This window comes from Passer domesticus, chromosome 17 (assembly GCF_036417665.1).
Source record: "Passer domesticus isolate bPasDom1 chromosome 17, bPasDom1.hap1, whole genome shotgun sequence".
NCBI classification, from domain to species: domain Eukaryota; kingdom Metazoa; phylum Chordata; class Aves; order Passeriformes; family Passeridae; genus Passer; species Passer domesticus.
This window is the reverse complement of record NC_087490.1, coordinates 1,954,784-1,968,918: the sequence shown is the minus strand read 5'-3', so window position 1 is coordinate 1,968,918 and position 14,135 is coordinate 1,954,784. Positions and strand designations below refer to the sequence as shown.

Sequence of the window (14,135 nt, the reverse complement as noted above, 5' to 3'; positions counted from 1 at the left end):
ATCAATATTGGAAATGGAGTGCCAAAAAGGGATCGTATCGGGGTGATCGATATTGGACACGGAGTGCCAAAAAGGGATCAATGTGATCAATATTGGAAACGGAGTGCCAAAAAGGGATCGTATCGGGGTGATCAGTGTTGGAAACGGAGGCCAAAAAGGGATCAATGTGATCCATATTGGAAACGGAGTGCCAGAAAGGAACTGAATCAGTGTGATCAATATTGGAAACAGGGTGCCAAAAAGGGATCTCATCAATGTGTATCAATATCGGGAATGGCGGCCAAAAAGGAGTCGATGTGATCAATATCAGAAATAGAATGCCAAAAAGGGACTGAATCAGTATGATCAATATTGGAAATGGGGGTGCCAAAAAGGATCATCAATGTGATCAATATCAGAAACAGGGGCCAAAAAGGGGCCTCATCAATGTGATCAATATTGGAAGCAGGGTGCCAAAAAGGGGTCTGATCAATGTGTATCAGTATCAAAAATGGGGTGCACGGGGGGATCTGTCAATGTGTATCAATATCAGAAAGGGGGTGTCCAAGGGGGACTTACCAAAATGTATCAATATTGAAAGTGGGGGTGCAAAAAGGGGATTTAATCAGTGTATCAATATCAGAAAGGAGATTCCAAAAAGGGGTCTGATCAATGTGTATCAATAACAAAAAGGGGGTTCCCAAAGCAGACCTTATCTAATCAATACCGAATGTGTATCAATGCCTAAGAGGTGGTGCCCAAAGGGGACTCATCAGAATGTATCAATATTGAAAAGGGGGGGGACAAAAAGGGGGTTTCATCAGTGTATCAATATCAGAAAGGAGATTCCAAAAAGGGGTCTGATCAATGTGTATCAATAACAAAAGGAGGTGCCCAAAGGGGACCTTATCTAATCAATACTAAATATGTATCAATACCTAAGAAGTGGTGCCCAAAGGGGACTCCTCAGAATGTATCAATATTGAAAAGGGGGATTGTGTCAGTGGGTATCAATATCTGAAAGGGGGAGCCCACAGGGGACCTTATCAATGTGTATCAATAGCTAAAAGAGGTGCACAGAGGGAACATATCAATGTGTGAAAATATCTCAAAATGTACCAAAAGGAGACTTATCAATGTGTAGCAGTCTTTTAAGGATAAACTGTCTAATTAAGAAATTACACTTAAATATTTTTATTTTTAATTAATAACTAATTACCTGTGTTCTGTAATGTGGACTTTTTAATCTAATTACACAATACTACTTAAATTTGTGAAGAAGGTAAAGAAGAAGGACTGGATTCCACCCTAAAACATCTGTCTTGTTTTATATATATATATATATATATATATATATATAGATAGATATAGATATAAAATGATATCTATTATATATCTATTATATATAATAGATATTATTATATAAATTATATAGATATAATATACAATATATTAAATTAATATGATTATTTTAATTAAATATATATTTTTTATATGTTACTATATTCTAAAACTTTAAATTCTTAAGTTTTCCACCATGTGATATTACACACTTCTATTCAAACTCCACACCCATAATCTTGGTTTTACCATTCCATTTTGGAATCCTTTCTCACGGCCTCGGGTCAAATGCAGAGTTCTTTTGAGGGTCAGTGTCTGCCAGCACAGAAAATCTAAAATTCTCAGTGGCTGAGGTTCTAACTTTACATCAGTACCTAAAAGGGTGCACAGAGGGGTCCTCATCAATAGCAGAAATACCTGAAGTGGATCAATGATATCAATATCCTGTGCCGGGGCCTGCCCACCCTCCCAGGGAGCAATTCCTTCCTGCTGTCCCACCTAACCCTGCCCTGTGGCAGTGGGAAACTCCTCACTGCCCATGTAAAAAATCTCTTTTTTAATAACTCCTCCCTGCCCATGTAAAAAATCTCTTTTTGAATAACTCCTCCCTGCCCATGTAAAAAATCTCTTTTTTAATAATCTCCCTTTTCCCTTACATGGGAAAATCATTTTCCCATGGGAAAAGCCATGTCCATGTTTCTGCCTCATTGCCCTGGCCGTTTTCTCGTTTCTTTCTCATTTCATTTCTTTCTCATTTCTTTCTCATTTCATTTCTTTCTCGTTTCTTTCTCATTTCATTTCTTTCTCATTTCCAGGCCTCCCAGCTCCAGCCTGGGCTGCTTTTGCTGTGTTCCCAAGGCTCCAGAACTCGCCCTGGATTGCACACAGCCAGCCTGTGACATTTCCCCCAAGGACACGGGATGAACGGCAGGATCTCTGTGTTACAGACACACATTATAACATTGGCTTTTTGCAAATATTAAAATGGATTTTGTACGTGTGGTGTTAAAGTGACTTTGTTATAAAGTTTTTGTTCCTGGTGTTAATTAAGCTCAGTGAAATAGCTGGTACCAGTGTGCTTGTGTTAAAGTGCCTGCTGGGATGGGATAACAGCCAGTGCACACAGACTGAGCACCCTGCTATTGACATTGCAATTATCAGCACCCACAGTCTGAGGGCAGTGTGGAACAAGGCCCAAAAACTGGAGGAGATAAAAATGGACTAAAACCACAACCCAGGAACGTGCATGCTCTAAGGAGGAGCCAGGCTAAACAGTTCTTGGAACATATAAACTAGTTTGGGAAAAGTTTACTATGCATGAGGGACCATGAACATGCAACAGGCTGATGCAATAGAAATGGGATAAAAAGGGTTTTTCCAAAATAGCAGAGGTGCTCTTGGCTGAGTGCCAGGATGCACCTGGCCCTGATACCCTTTGCTCTGTGGTCCTTGTCCCCTGCTGTCCTTCACTGACCTTTTGGCTGTTCCCAGGAGAGTGAAGGTGTTTTTCACACGGAGTGCTGTGACTCAGGCGCCTCTCGGGCACTGCCTGTGTCTGGCAGGTGAGCGGGTGCTGCTGACTGTCACTGCTATTTGTGGCACCCTGGCATTACAGGTGGCAGAGCAGAGCGAGGCCAAGGCGCCACAGAGACCTGGAGCACCTTCTGGTGTTAAAAACCCAGAGAGGACAGAAGAACCGCCAGCTTTTAGTTCGCTTTTTTATTTTGACCGTAATGCAAACAGGCATAAGTATTCCATAAAATCAGAAGATTGGGACTATACAGAGAGAGGTGCATGCTTCAGAACAACGTGGATATCTTGCAAACAGAGCCAGAGCCAGTCTGAGAGAGGGGCTGGAGCACGGGGGACGAATGGCAGAGATTTTAGCAGCATCGAGAGCTCGGAGGTAGGGGAAGAACCACGTTTCTGGCTGCTTAAAGCACTGGGAGGATCACACACAGCTCGGGTCACCCCACCCCTGCGGCCTCAGCACAAACCTGCCCTGGGATCACACAGAAAGCAGCTACAAAAGGAGCTCCCCTGCCCCGCACACAGCTGGGGGATGGGATGCAAGGTGAGAGTGCCAGGCTCAAATCTTGGCATAATTTCCTCGAGCGGATGAAGGCACAGTGACGTGAGGTGTGAGGGGAGCAGGGAGCAGCCAGGGCCTGGAGCCCCACCCAGCCCAGCAGGATTTACCCACATCTGAAGGGTCTGCAATGGAAAATTTGGGAGTTCCCTGCCCCAAAGCTGCCACCTTCCCCAGCCCACTCCCCGTCCTCACCGCTGCTCTTCAGGAAAAGGCCACTGGAAAATGAAAAACTCCAACCCAACCTTTGAGTCTGAGACTGAAGGTGCCTGGGGGAGCCGAGGGGATAAATCCCTGCTCCTATTACAAAAATTAATTGGCACTGAATATCAAATTCCCCAGGCAGCTGGCAGAAGTGGTGTTTTTGACTCTGTGCAATCGAAAAAGCGACGAGTCCTGGCTGAAAGTCATCGTGCTCTGCTCATCCTCTGCCTGGGGAACGGCGTGTGCACTCTGCAAAAGCTGCACACTGCTCACAAAGCACACACAGCCCGGGGTTTTTAAAGGCATTTCAAGGCAGCCGAGCATGGGAATTCAACCTTGGGAATTGTGGGGATTTGCCTTTATTGGAGGGTTTTATCAAAGCAGGGATTTTGCACTGAATCTCACTCGCAGGGAGATTCTCCAACCCCATCTCCTGTTCCTGAGCATCCTCTGGGCTGCTGGGAAGTGGCTTTTGTTAAGACAGGATTCCATGCCACGGTCACACAGAGAGGAGAACAAAAAAGCAGGCTCAGAAGCGAGGAGCATTAATGTCTCAGTTAATTAAGGCTGTTTTGTTGCCCTTGATAAATTTTAAAAATCTCCGTCAGCAGTTATTGTAGGAACAAAAAGTTTGATTTAATCCAAATTTGATACACTGGCTGTTTGCTCTCTGTTTGCTTTCCCCACCCCAAAACCAACCCATGAAAACAAAGCAGCCAAAAGAAGCCCTGAATTAGCTCCTCTCTTAGACCAACTTTTCCAGTATTTAGCCTTTTAATTTTCCAGGTATTAAGCATGCCCCTGGAAGGAAAATACTTTGTCTGGTGTTTTTCCCTCCCAGAATTCTGCACCAGCCCTGCAGACAGCTGCCCTGCATCCCAGTTCTTGCTTTTCCACAGCTCCAGGACAGCTCTGAAAGCTTTGGGTACAAGAGTCTTGCCCAACTCCTCACCACAGCAATGAGGAATAGCTGCAAAACTTCAGCCTGAAGGCTCCTGATAAACCAGGGATTCTCAGGGCCTCACGGGTTTGATTTGCTCACTTTGAGGCGCTTCCTCCCTCCTCCCTCCCCAAAACCTGGCCAGGGAGGACGTGGATGAGTGAGGCAGGAGAGCAGCAGCCCTGGCAGTGAGGTGCTGCCACTGCCCAGCTCTGAGCTCACAACCTCTCGGGGTTTTATTCCTGTGATTCCAGGGCTCAAATTTCCATCACAGCCAAACATCTGCAGGGGTGGAGGCCAGGAATTGCCAGTCTGCTTCATTTTCCCAGCAGGAAAATTAAAAAAAAGGTGGATCTGCATGGCAATGCTTGGATATGCCACGAGTTTCCCTGGGCTAAACCAAGCTGATTTTCACCTCTCCTAAATTCTGTTTCACCTCTGGAACCGAGTGCTTTAAAGCAGCAGCTTTCTCCCTCTCCCCTGGCTCCCTGCTGAGCACACATGGCCACATGGAAGAAGCTGGAGCTGGGATTTTCCTGGGAAGGGGCAGATTTCCCAGGGATTGCTGGAGCCATGCATTGCAGGCACGTGCAAGCGCAGATTGACACACGTAAAAATATTCTGAAATTGCTGCTGCTGCTGTGCAAGCTGCCAAAATCCCCAGTGCCACTGAAGCCAGCAGGTGTGGAAGGCATTTTGGATCTGGGAGGACTTGGATTCCAGGCTAATTTTATCCAAGTTCAGGATTACAGGTTTTTCAAGAGCACTGGCCAAATTTTGCTCTCCCTGTTACAGCAGAAGGAATTGTTATAACAAACAGGGAGTTACAGCAAAGTTGAATGGTCCTGCAAATGTGTCTCCATCTGTTCTGGGAAGGGACTCTGCTCCCCTCTGGAACTGTCAACCCAATTGCAGAGTTATCAGAGCAGTTCTGAAGCTGAGAACGAGTCCCTGGTGAAAGCAGGAACAGAATCGAGTTTTGAGCATAAAATCATCCTTCCAAAAAAATGGTGGGAACCCTCAGGGGGCAATGGAATGGCTTCAGCACTCAGAGGTCAGGAGGCAGCAGCTTTGGCTTGGGCTTGGTGCAGGTCCAGGAGGCTGTGAGCCCAAACACGACCTCTCCCCCAGTGTGACCTGAGCGGGGTCTCCAGGGTGGGGGGGAGTTCCCAGCCCCAGTCTGCACCCACACTGTCACCTCCCCTCATCTCCATCCCCCTGGGAAGCCCCAGCTCGGGGGCACAGGACTGGGTTTGCTCCCAGTTGTCCCAGAAGGAGCCCGAGGCAGGAGCAGTGCCGTGCTCCCTTCCCAGCACAAGGCACTGTGGGTCCCTGTCCCCTGCAGCTCCAGCTGGGCAGGCAGGGCTGCCACGGGAGGGATCTGCAGGGGGAACAGCCAGGATGGGGCAGAGGAATCACACACTGACAGGGAAGCAGCAGCCACAGGCTGGACACGGGGCACTGTCCCCTCTGTGCCCACGTTCTCCCTGCAGAGGGTGGCTCCTGGCCAGGACACAGCTGCAGGACTGCTGGCCAGGACAGACACCTCAGATCCCTCAGATCCCCGTGCTCAGGCTGTGCACACAGCCCCTGCTCCCCCTGGGGACACACAGGCACAGAGGGGACAGGGACAGCCCGGAGCCAGATCCCATTCTCTGGCCAGCTTGGCTCAGTTCCTCTTGAGCAACAAGCTCAGGCCACGACGTGGAGGTGACAGCTCTGTGAGGCCACTCCTGGTGGCAGATGTCTCATTGTTTTGCCCCTGTCTCATTGTTTTGCTGTTGTCTCATTGTTTTGTTGATGTCTCATTGTTTTGCCGTTGTCTCTCATAAACAGAAGAACAACAAACTCCCAGGCAGCCCTTCCCAGGAGATGGAACCTCGGAAATCACCAACAGCACTGGATACCCGTGCACTGAATGGATTTTCCCTGCTGGTGGACACAGCAGGGTGGGAAAACACAAAACCTTTCCCCCTGGCTTTTCAAATCCATTAATGACTCTTTGTGGACACTTGAAAGAACTAGGAAGTGAAATCTTTGCAAAAAACCCCACTTTGTAGTGTCTTGAAAACCAAACCTCCTGTTGAGAGAAGAGTCTCTTTAACACCTGGAGAGCAAAAAGGAGCAGAGCTGCTCCAGACTGGGGTGGTGGTGGTGGTGGAGATCCTCAGGAGAGCAACTGGGACGCTGGCCAGGCTGGGTGCATCGGTCCAGCACAGGAAGGGTGGGCAGCAGGCACCCAGAGGGGACAGATTTGTCACCTGAGTGCCCCAGAGGCACAAGCCCCGTGTGTGTGACCCCTGGAGCATCTCAGGTGGGGCAGACCACCTCCCTCTGTGTTCATAGCAGAGATTTTGTGGCTTCACCTGCACATCAGAAAGGCCCCAGGGAGACGAGCAGGGGCCAGGCTGGAAGAGCCACATTCAGGAATAATAAAGCACATCCACAAGTTTCTTTCCCCTGTTGCTATGGGAGAAAATGGAGCTCGAGGGGAGTGCGAAGCCCCTGCAGGTGCAGGGGATGAAGGGGAGCAGTTCAGACGTCGGAGACTGACTCAACAGCAAAGAGTGAATCAAAATTCCCAGTGGTGCAGCTGGTGAGGAGCCAGCGGGAGCAGAGGCAGCTCGGAGCCCTGGGGGGCTTTAACCTCATGGACCTTCATGGCAGGGAGGGGATTTCTGCTCCGGGTCCAGGCAAGGAGCCTTAAAGCAGCATTTCCCCTCCAAGGGCAGGGCTCAAGCTCAGGTGTTTGCTGAGCTCTGCTGGCCCAGACCCTCTGCAGTCCCATGGCAGGAGGGCTGTGCTGCCCTGCTGGCTCCCCTGGCAAGGGAGATGCAGGAGATGAGCTTTGGGATGCACAAAAAGTAAGATAATCCAGCTCAGGCATGGGCTGCAGGTGGGAGAGGGTACAGCAGGGCAGGCAGGAGGCAGCACAGGGGGGAAACCTTGCCAGCACCACGGCGGGAGCTAGGAACAGGACAAAGAGATGGTTTTTTATGCATTATCTCCTCCTCCTCCTCATCAGGTTGCATCTTCCCTTCTTCTGAAGGAGGACCAGAGCACAATTCAGGAGCCAGAATTTCCCAGAAGAAGAGGATGAGTCTGATTTTCTTTCCGACTTTCTTTCTGATTTTAGCTTGGTTTCTGCAGCCACAGGATGGGGGTCAAGGCCAAGCTTGCTGCAAGTTCCCAGCTCTGGAGCCAGGGGGTTTTCTCCCAGACCCCTCCCAAACTCACACATCCCAAGCCAAGGGGTGCAGCTCCCCCATGCCACGGTCCGCCCTGGGACTGGGGTGGGCTGTCCTTTCCTCCGAGCTCTCCAGCTTTCCCCTCCAGGTCACCCAGTGCCGAGGCAGTGCCACACAGCTGGCCGCGTGTCCCAGCCCTGCCAGCTCAGCTCTGGCCACACCGTGGCAGCATTTATTCGTTTTATCCCGTGTTGGATGCTCGGCTGGCACCAGCAGACCTGGATCTCAAATTCTCCCGGTGGCTGGAGCCCTTTTGCTCCTGGATTTTGGGCTGGAGATGCTTCAGGGGTTCAGGGGGTCGAAGTTGCAGAAGGTGTCACAGCCCATGGAGACGAGGCAGGAGAGGGCAGGAGATCCTGGCTGAGGGTGGCAATAACAGCACAGCCTGGGACAGTGGGGCTTGTTGCATGGCTGGGAGATCAGCAGAGCTCCTGCAGCTCTTTCTGTGCTGCCTTTAGCTCAGGGCAGGTGATCTGAGGCCTGTGAAAGCTCCTGGGCAGTCCCTGTGCTGTCAGCAGTCCAGGAGCACGGCTCCATCCAGGATATCCATGCACAGCTGGGCAGGAGGGGAGGAGCAGCAGCTGCCACCTCAAGATGCCAACCCTGCATCCCTGCCCCCAGCAAGAGCTGCAGCCACGTCCTGCTGTCCTTGTGGTGGCAGTGAGGGAGGACAAACCTGGGCTGGGCTCAGCTGGGCAGAGCCTGGTGCCAGAAACGCTGAGGTCCAGTCCCTGGATGGGGATTCACTCAGGAGCTGGGCTGGATCCTTGTGGGTCCCTTCAGTTCAGAATGTTCTGTGACTCTTCAGGGTGCAGCAGGAGGAAGGACACACAAGGTCGTGTTTGCTTTCCCTTGCAGACAGCTTTTCTCTGTTAGAGGCTTTCTGTTTCCTCCAACCTTTCTGTGGTTGTGTTAAATTGCTTTTGGGGCCAGGTTCTTGCAGCAGGGCTGAGGTGTGAGCGTGTCAGAGCCCAGCACCTTTGCAGCTGATCTCACCTCCCTTCTCACAGGAGCTGTCCTGGCTGAGACAGCTCGTGCCACTGGCAGGTGGCACAGAGGGGCCTGCCTCACCCCCAAAATGCCACACACATCTCTCTTGGCAGGCAGGTGGCTCCACGGTGGCACTTTCTGCTCCCTAAAACGTGAAAAGGGCTGGGTCTACTCTCCCAGAAGTTCTCATGAGACGTGCTAAGAGCTGCTGGCTCTGGGATTTCATGATTCCTCTGTTGCCACATCCTTGCCAAAGACCTGGAGCCTCCATCCCCCTCCAAGTGCTGCCTTTGCTCCCTCTGGCAGCTGGGAGCTGCTGCTGTCCCATCCTCGTGTCTTTCCAGGCTCACCTGGGAGAGGGATCAGGGTGTGCAAAGCTCTGGGTGCAGCCAGCGTGGCTGCAGATCAAATATTCCCTGGAAAACCCCCTGGAGAAGTCACTGCCAGGAGCTTTTCCTTGGCTTGCACAACAGCCTGTGTGCTCAGAGCTTGTGGGAGAATTTCCATGCCAGCAAAAGTTGGGAGTGAGCAAAAGGAGAGGCTCAGAGGGAGCAGGAAAAGAGAGCAGGAGAAGAGAGAAGAGAGACAAAGCAGGGCCCGTTTAGGAGCAATCGTGACACATAAATCAGATCAAAAACCACACAGCTGTACCCAGGCTGCTTGGGATGAATAAAATTCAAGGGAATTGCACATCATCTGCCCCCAGCCTCGGTCATGTGCCCAGGTTTGTCCAAATCCAGAGGAAAGCCATGGAAACACAAGGATTCAGCCAAGCCCCAAGCTGGGGAAAGAGGGAGCCTGGCAGGAACAACCCCCAGCTCTGGGCAAGCAACAAGACCTCGCCATTGCCCAGCCCCTGCCACCTCTGCTCACCCCCAGGAACTCCCAAAAATGATCACAAAGGTGGTGATTTCATGCAGCTGCAAAATGCCCTCACGGGAAGGAGGGGAAGTGTGGAATTCTGAAAAGAGCCACTGCAGGTTATAAAGCCATCAAACTCCAGTGGGGAAATCCAGGAAAAGGGAAGGAAGTGAAAAGAAATGGCCACAGGACAAGAGCAAGAGAAGGAGGAAGGAAAGGAAATAAAAGTCATCATCATCATCATCATCAGGACACAAGAACAGGACGAGAGACAGAGCGCTTTCCATGGGCAGTTCCCCTGGGAAAGGAGCCAGCGTGTCCGTGAAATACAAAACCCAGTGCCCTCCAGCTGGAGGGGGCAGCAGGTGCTGGGACTGGTTTGGCATCCCCTGGGGGCAAAGGGTCCAGTTAGGAGCAGAAAACCCTGCAAGGGAAAGAGGAGAAAGGCTGGCCTTAGAGGGAGCAGTGAGGAGCACCGGGATCGTCCCCACCTGGCCTTTCCGTGTTGTGGGCAGGGGTTTACAGAGCTGGGTGAGGGGGCAGGAAGTGACATTTATCCCTATCCAAGAAGGGAAACTGAGGCACTGTCATGGAGTCCAGACCCCAGAGTATGTGATTCCTTGGAGAAAAATTCCTGCCAAACCTCAGGGAAGTGGGGAAACCCACTCCAGGCACTACACAGGGAAAGGGTTTCACCCCAAGCTACAAAGGGCCAGCACAAGGAGCACGATCCATGCAGCTGCCCAGCCTTTATCCTAAATAATCCTTCTGCTCAGCCAGGGAAAATCCCACCACGACCAAGCTGAGCAAATGGCAGGACTTGGTAGAGCAGAAACAAACACGGCAAATGTCAAGATTTTTTTTTTTTCTTTTTTTTTTTTTTTTTTCTCCACTTCTGGTTGTTTTTGCAACAACCAGGAGAAAAATCTCTGGATCTTTCCTGAAGGGGCATGGAGAGCTGAACACCTGGAGCCAGCCAGGCTCCCCTGCAGCTGGGGAGAGCCACCCCTACCTGTGGGTTTTGCCAGCCTGGAAGCAGGCAGCAGGCAGGACCATTTTCCTTTGGATGAGATTGTCAGGTCTGAGCACATCAGTGCAATAAATTGGGAAGCTGGGGGGATTTATCCTAGAGAGGTGACAGCTATTCCAGAGGCACTGCCAGGCTTCCAGGGCAAAAATCAGTGCCTTCCTCAGCCTGTGCTTCAAGGTGTGCACAAAAGCCAAAGCTTCCTTCCCCATCCTTTCCCAGCCTTCCCCATCCCCCAGCCCACGAGGTGGCTGCAGGGGTTAAAACAAAGTGTTGACTCACTCATCCGTGTCTTTTTTGCTCTCCTCGATGAACGCGATGGACTCGGATCTAAGGCGGTTTGTCACCTCGTACGTGCGCAGGGTGACTCCAAAAATATCCTCGTGGTACCGGCTGTCATCCTGGGAGGGAGGTGGCAGAGGGAAAAAGGGGATTTGTGAATGCTTGGGGTCGGCCCCAGCAAAATCCTGCATGGTGGGGAGGCAGCAGAAGCATGGGAGAGGGTCTGGGCTCTGTCACAAGGGGACAGAGGGTGCAGTGACCTTCCCAAGGTCACACCCTGGGCACAGTGCGGCTGTTCTGGGCACCAGACCCCCTCAGCTGCTGGACATTCCTGGCTGGCAGGGGCACAGCAGCCCAAGGGCAGTCTGTGGACAGCCAGAGGCTCTAGGCTCCTTTGGATGGGGACTGGATGGAGGTGGGGACATGCTTCAGGAGGGGAATCATGCTGAGCTATCCTCCTGGGGAGAAGCAGAGCTGTTCCAGCACCCATCCACGGGTCTGTGTCCCAAACTGAGCTCATTTAGGCTTCAGCTTCATCATCTGTGTCTGGCACGGGGCACACAGGCAGATTTGCAGTGGGGACCCACAAAATGCCCTGATAAATCCATTTTCTGATGGATGACGAACAAGCCCTGCCAGGGGTGCCCAACAGCGCTGGCACCGGTGCTCAGCCTGCTCCCCAGAGGAGCCAGGTGACCTCCCTGCACACAGAAACCTTTGGAATGTCCCCTCCCTCCCCTCCCTGGGCACAGGGGGCAGGCAGCAGGTGCAGTGCCCGTGGCAGGAGTGGCGGCAGTGGCACGCTGCGGACACGGCTCACCCGCAGCTTGCTGAGGAAGGCTCCTGCCTCCTCTGCTGACAGCTGGCCCTGCTGCCTCACGATGAGCTGCACGGCCTTGAGGACGTCCCCGGCCATGGTGACATCCCCGCAGACGTAGATGTGGCCTCCCTGCTCCTTCAGTGCTTTGAACACGGTCTGGGCCAGCTGCTCCTGTAGCACGTCCTGCACGTATTTCTGAGGGGTGAGGAGGAGGGAGCTGGGATTATCTCGGGTTTGTCCTGCCCTGGGGGCAGCACTGAGGGGTGACCCCTCTTTGGGGCACACAGCTCTGCCTTGCAGCACCCACAGTGACAAAAAAAAGAGTTGGGGACAGTAGCAAAGCAACCTTCTGCTCTTGCATGGGCACACATGCACCATCTCTTCCATTGCCAGGCCTGTCCAGTCCCAGTGGGAATTTGAAGCAGGTATTTGCACTGGCTCTGGGCCACCCCACTGGGTGACATATTTTATTTTTTCCTCTCCTCTCCTCTCCTCTCCTCTCCTCTCCTCTCCTCTCCTCTCCTCTCCTCTCCTCTCCTCTCCTCTCCTCTCCTCTCCTCTCATCTCCTCTCCTCTCCTCTCCTCTCCTCTCCTCTCCTCTCCTCTCCTCTCCTCTCCTCTCCTCTCCTCTCCTCTCCTCTCCTCTCCTCTCCTCTCCTCTCCTCTCCTCTCCTCTCCTCTCCTCTCCTCTCCTCTCCTCTCCTCTCCTCTCCTCTCCTCTCCTCTCCCATTCTCCTTTCCTTTCCCATTCTCTTTCCTCTTTCCCCTTTCCCATTCTCCTTTCCCCTTCTCCTCTCCCACCTGGACAGCTGCATGACCAGCCTGGGCACACATCCAGCTGGCATTGGGATGGGGACACGCCCTGGGAACGGTGCCCACAGGGAAGGGACAGTCCTGCACATTTCTGTGCCCCAGGGGTGAGCCACCACTGGCCAGGGAACCAGCCCTGGTGGCTCCCCGTGGGCACAGGGAGCATTCCTGGGCTGTGCCCACCTTTGGTTTGTCGGGTTCCCGGGAATAGGCCGTGTACAGCTCTCTGAAGACACCCTGGCTTTTGGCAAAGAGCGTCTCCTCCTTGTAGATGTGGTCAATCCTGGACTGCCGGCAGCCAAACACCAGCACCATGGGACATGGCTTCAGCCCTGGGGACAGCGTGGGGACAGCACTCAGCCCAGGGACACCAGGTCCCACGAGCCACCTCCCATTCCCACCAGCCACCTCCCTCCAGACTGCCAGCAGATCTGCTGGGACACCCCTGGCAGGGTGGGACCCACACCCCGACACCCCGACCCAGGGTTCCCAAAATGTGTGTGAAGTGAGGAAGGATGGCCCCACCCAAAATGTGTGTGAGGTGAGGAAGAAGACAGCCCTACCCAAAATGTGTGTGAGGTGAGGAAGGATGGCCCCACCCAAAATGTGTGTGAGGTGAGGAAGAAGACAGCCCTACCCAAAATGTGTGTGAGGTGAGGAAGGATGGCCCCACCCAAAATGTGTGTGAGGTGAAGAAGAAGACAGCCATACCCAAAATCTGTGAAGTGAGGAAGAGGACGGCCTCACCTAAAATCTGTGTGTGGTGAGGAAGAGGATGGCCCCACCCAAATCTGTGTGAGGTGAGGAAGGATGGCCCCACCCAAAATCTGTGTGAGGTGAAACAGGGGACAGCCCTACCCAAAATATGTTAGGTGAGGAAGGATGCCCCCACCCAAATCTGCGTGAGGTGAAGAAGAGGATGGCCCCACCCAAAATCTGTGTGAGGTGGGGAAACAGGATGGCCCCACCCAAATCTGTGTGAGGTGAAACAGGGGACAGCCCCACCCACAATCTGTGGGGTGAGGAAGAGGATGGCCCCACCTTTGTGCTGGATGTCGAAGAGCCGCTGCTGCCAGAAGCTGCGGAAAGGGGCGATGCCGGTGCCGGGGCCGATGAGGATGCAGGGCACCTGGGGGTCCTGGGGCAGGTGGAACCCGGGGGCACTGCACACACCAAAGCTCCAGTTAAACACCAGCAGGGAGTTCCCTCTGCCCACAGCCAGCTGAGACAGCTCCCAGAGAATGAGGGGCACAAAATGAGGTGAAATCACAGGATGTGACATTTTTGTATAGAATTTCTCTCAAATGGGAACCATTTTCTCACAAACCCAGCTCTGTTTTCTCCCACTATGACAACAATGGAGGGCAGAGAGCTCATCCTGTGAGAGGTCTCACCCAGTCTTCCTCAGACCTGGTCTTGTGTGGGTTACTCACCCTCGTACAAAGCAGGGCACCACTTCATCTGTCTGGATCCGACTGAGCCATGAGGAGCACACTCCATGGTGGATTGGTCCCTCTCCATCTGGGAAGGGAGGGAGGGAGGAA

At 52.4% G+C, this 14,135-nt stretch overlaps 1 protein-coding gene across 4 annotated transcripts in view; it reads right to left on the bottom strand.

The window, feature by feature from the left end:
- Positions 1-3,020: 3,020 nt before the first annotated feature.
- Positions 3,021-14,135, bottom strand: part of NOS1 (nitric oxide synthase 1) — an 80,233-nt gene continuing 69,118 nt past the window's right edge. For all 4 annotated transcript variants that reach the window (XM_064392132.1, XM_064392131.1, XM_064392130.1 and 1 more), the window contains exons 24-29: positions 14,025-14,112; positions 13,633-13,754; positions 12,775-12,923; positions 11,782-11,976; positions 10,962-11,080; positions 3,021-10,076 (exon numbers count right to left, since the gene is read on the bottom strand). In XM_064392132.1, coding sequence (XP_064248202.1) covers positions 10,061-10,076; positions 10,962-11,080; positions 11,782-11,976; positions 12,775-12,923; positions 13,633-13,754; positions 14,025-14,112 — 689 coding nt within the window. In that variant the 3' untranslated portion in view covers positions 3,021-10,060. The remainder of the gene's footprint in view (positions 10,077-10,961; positions 11,081-11,781; positions 11,977-12,774; positions 12,924-13,632; positions 13,755-14,024; positions 14,113-14,135) is intronic.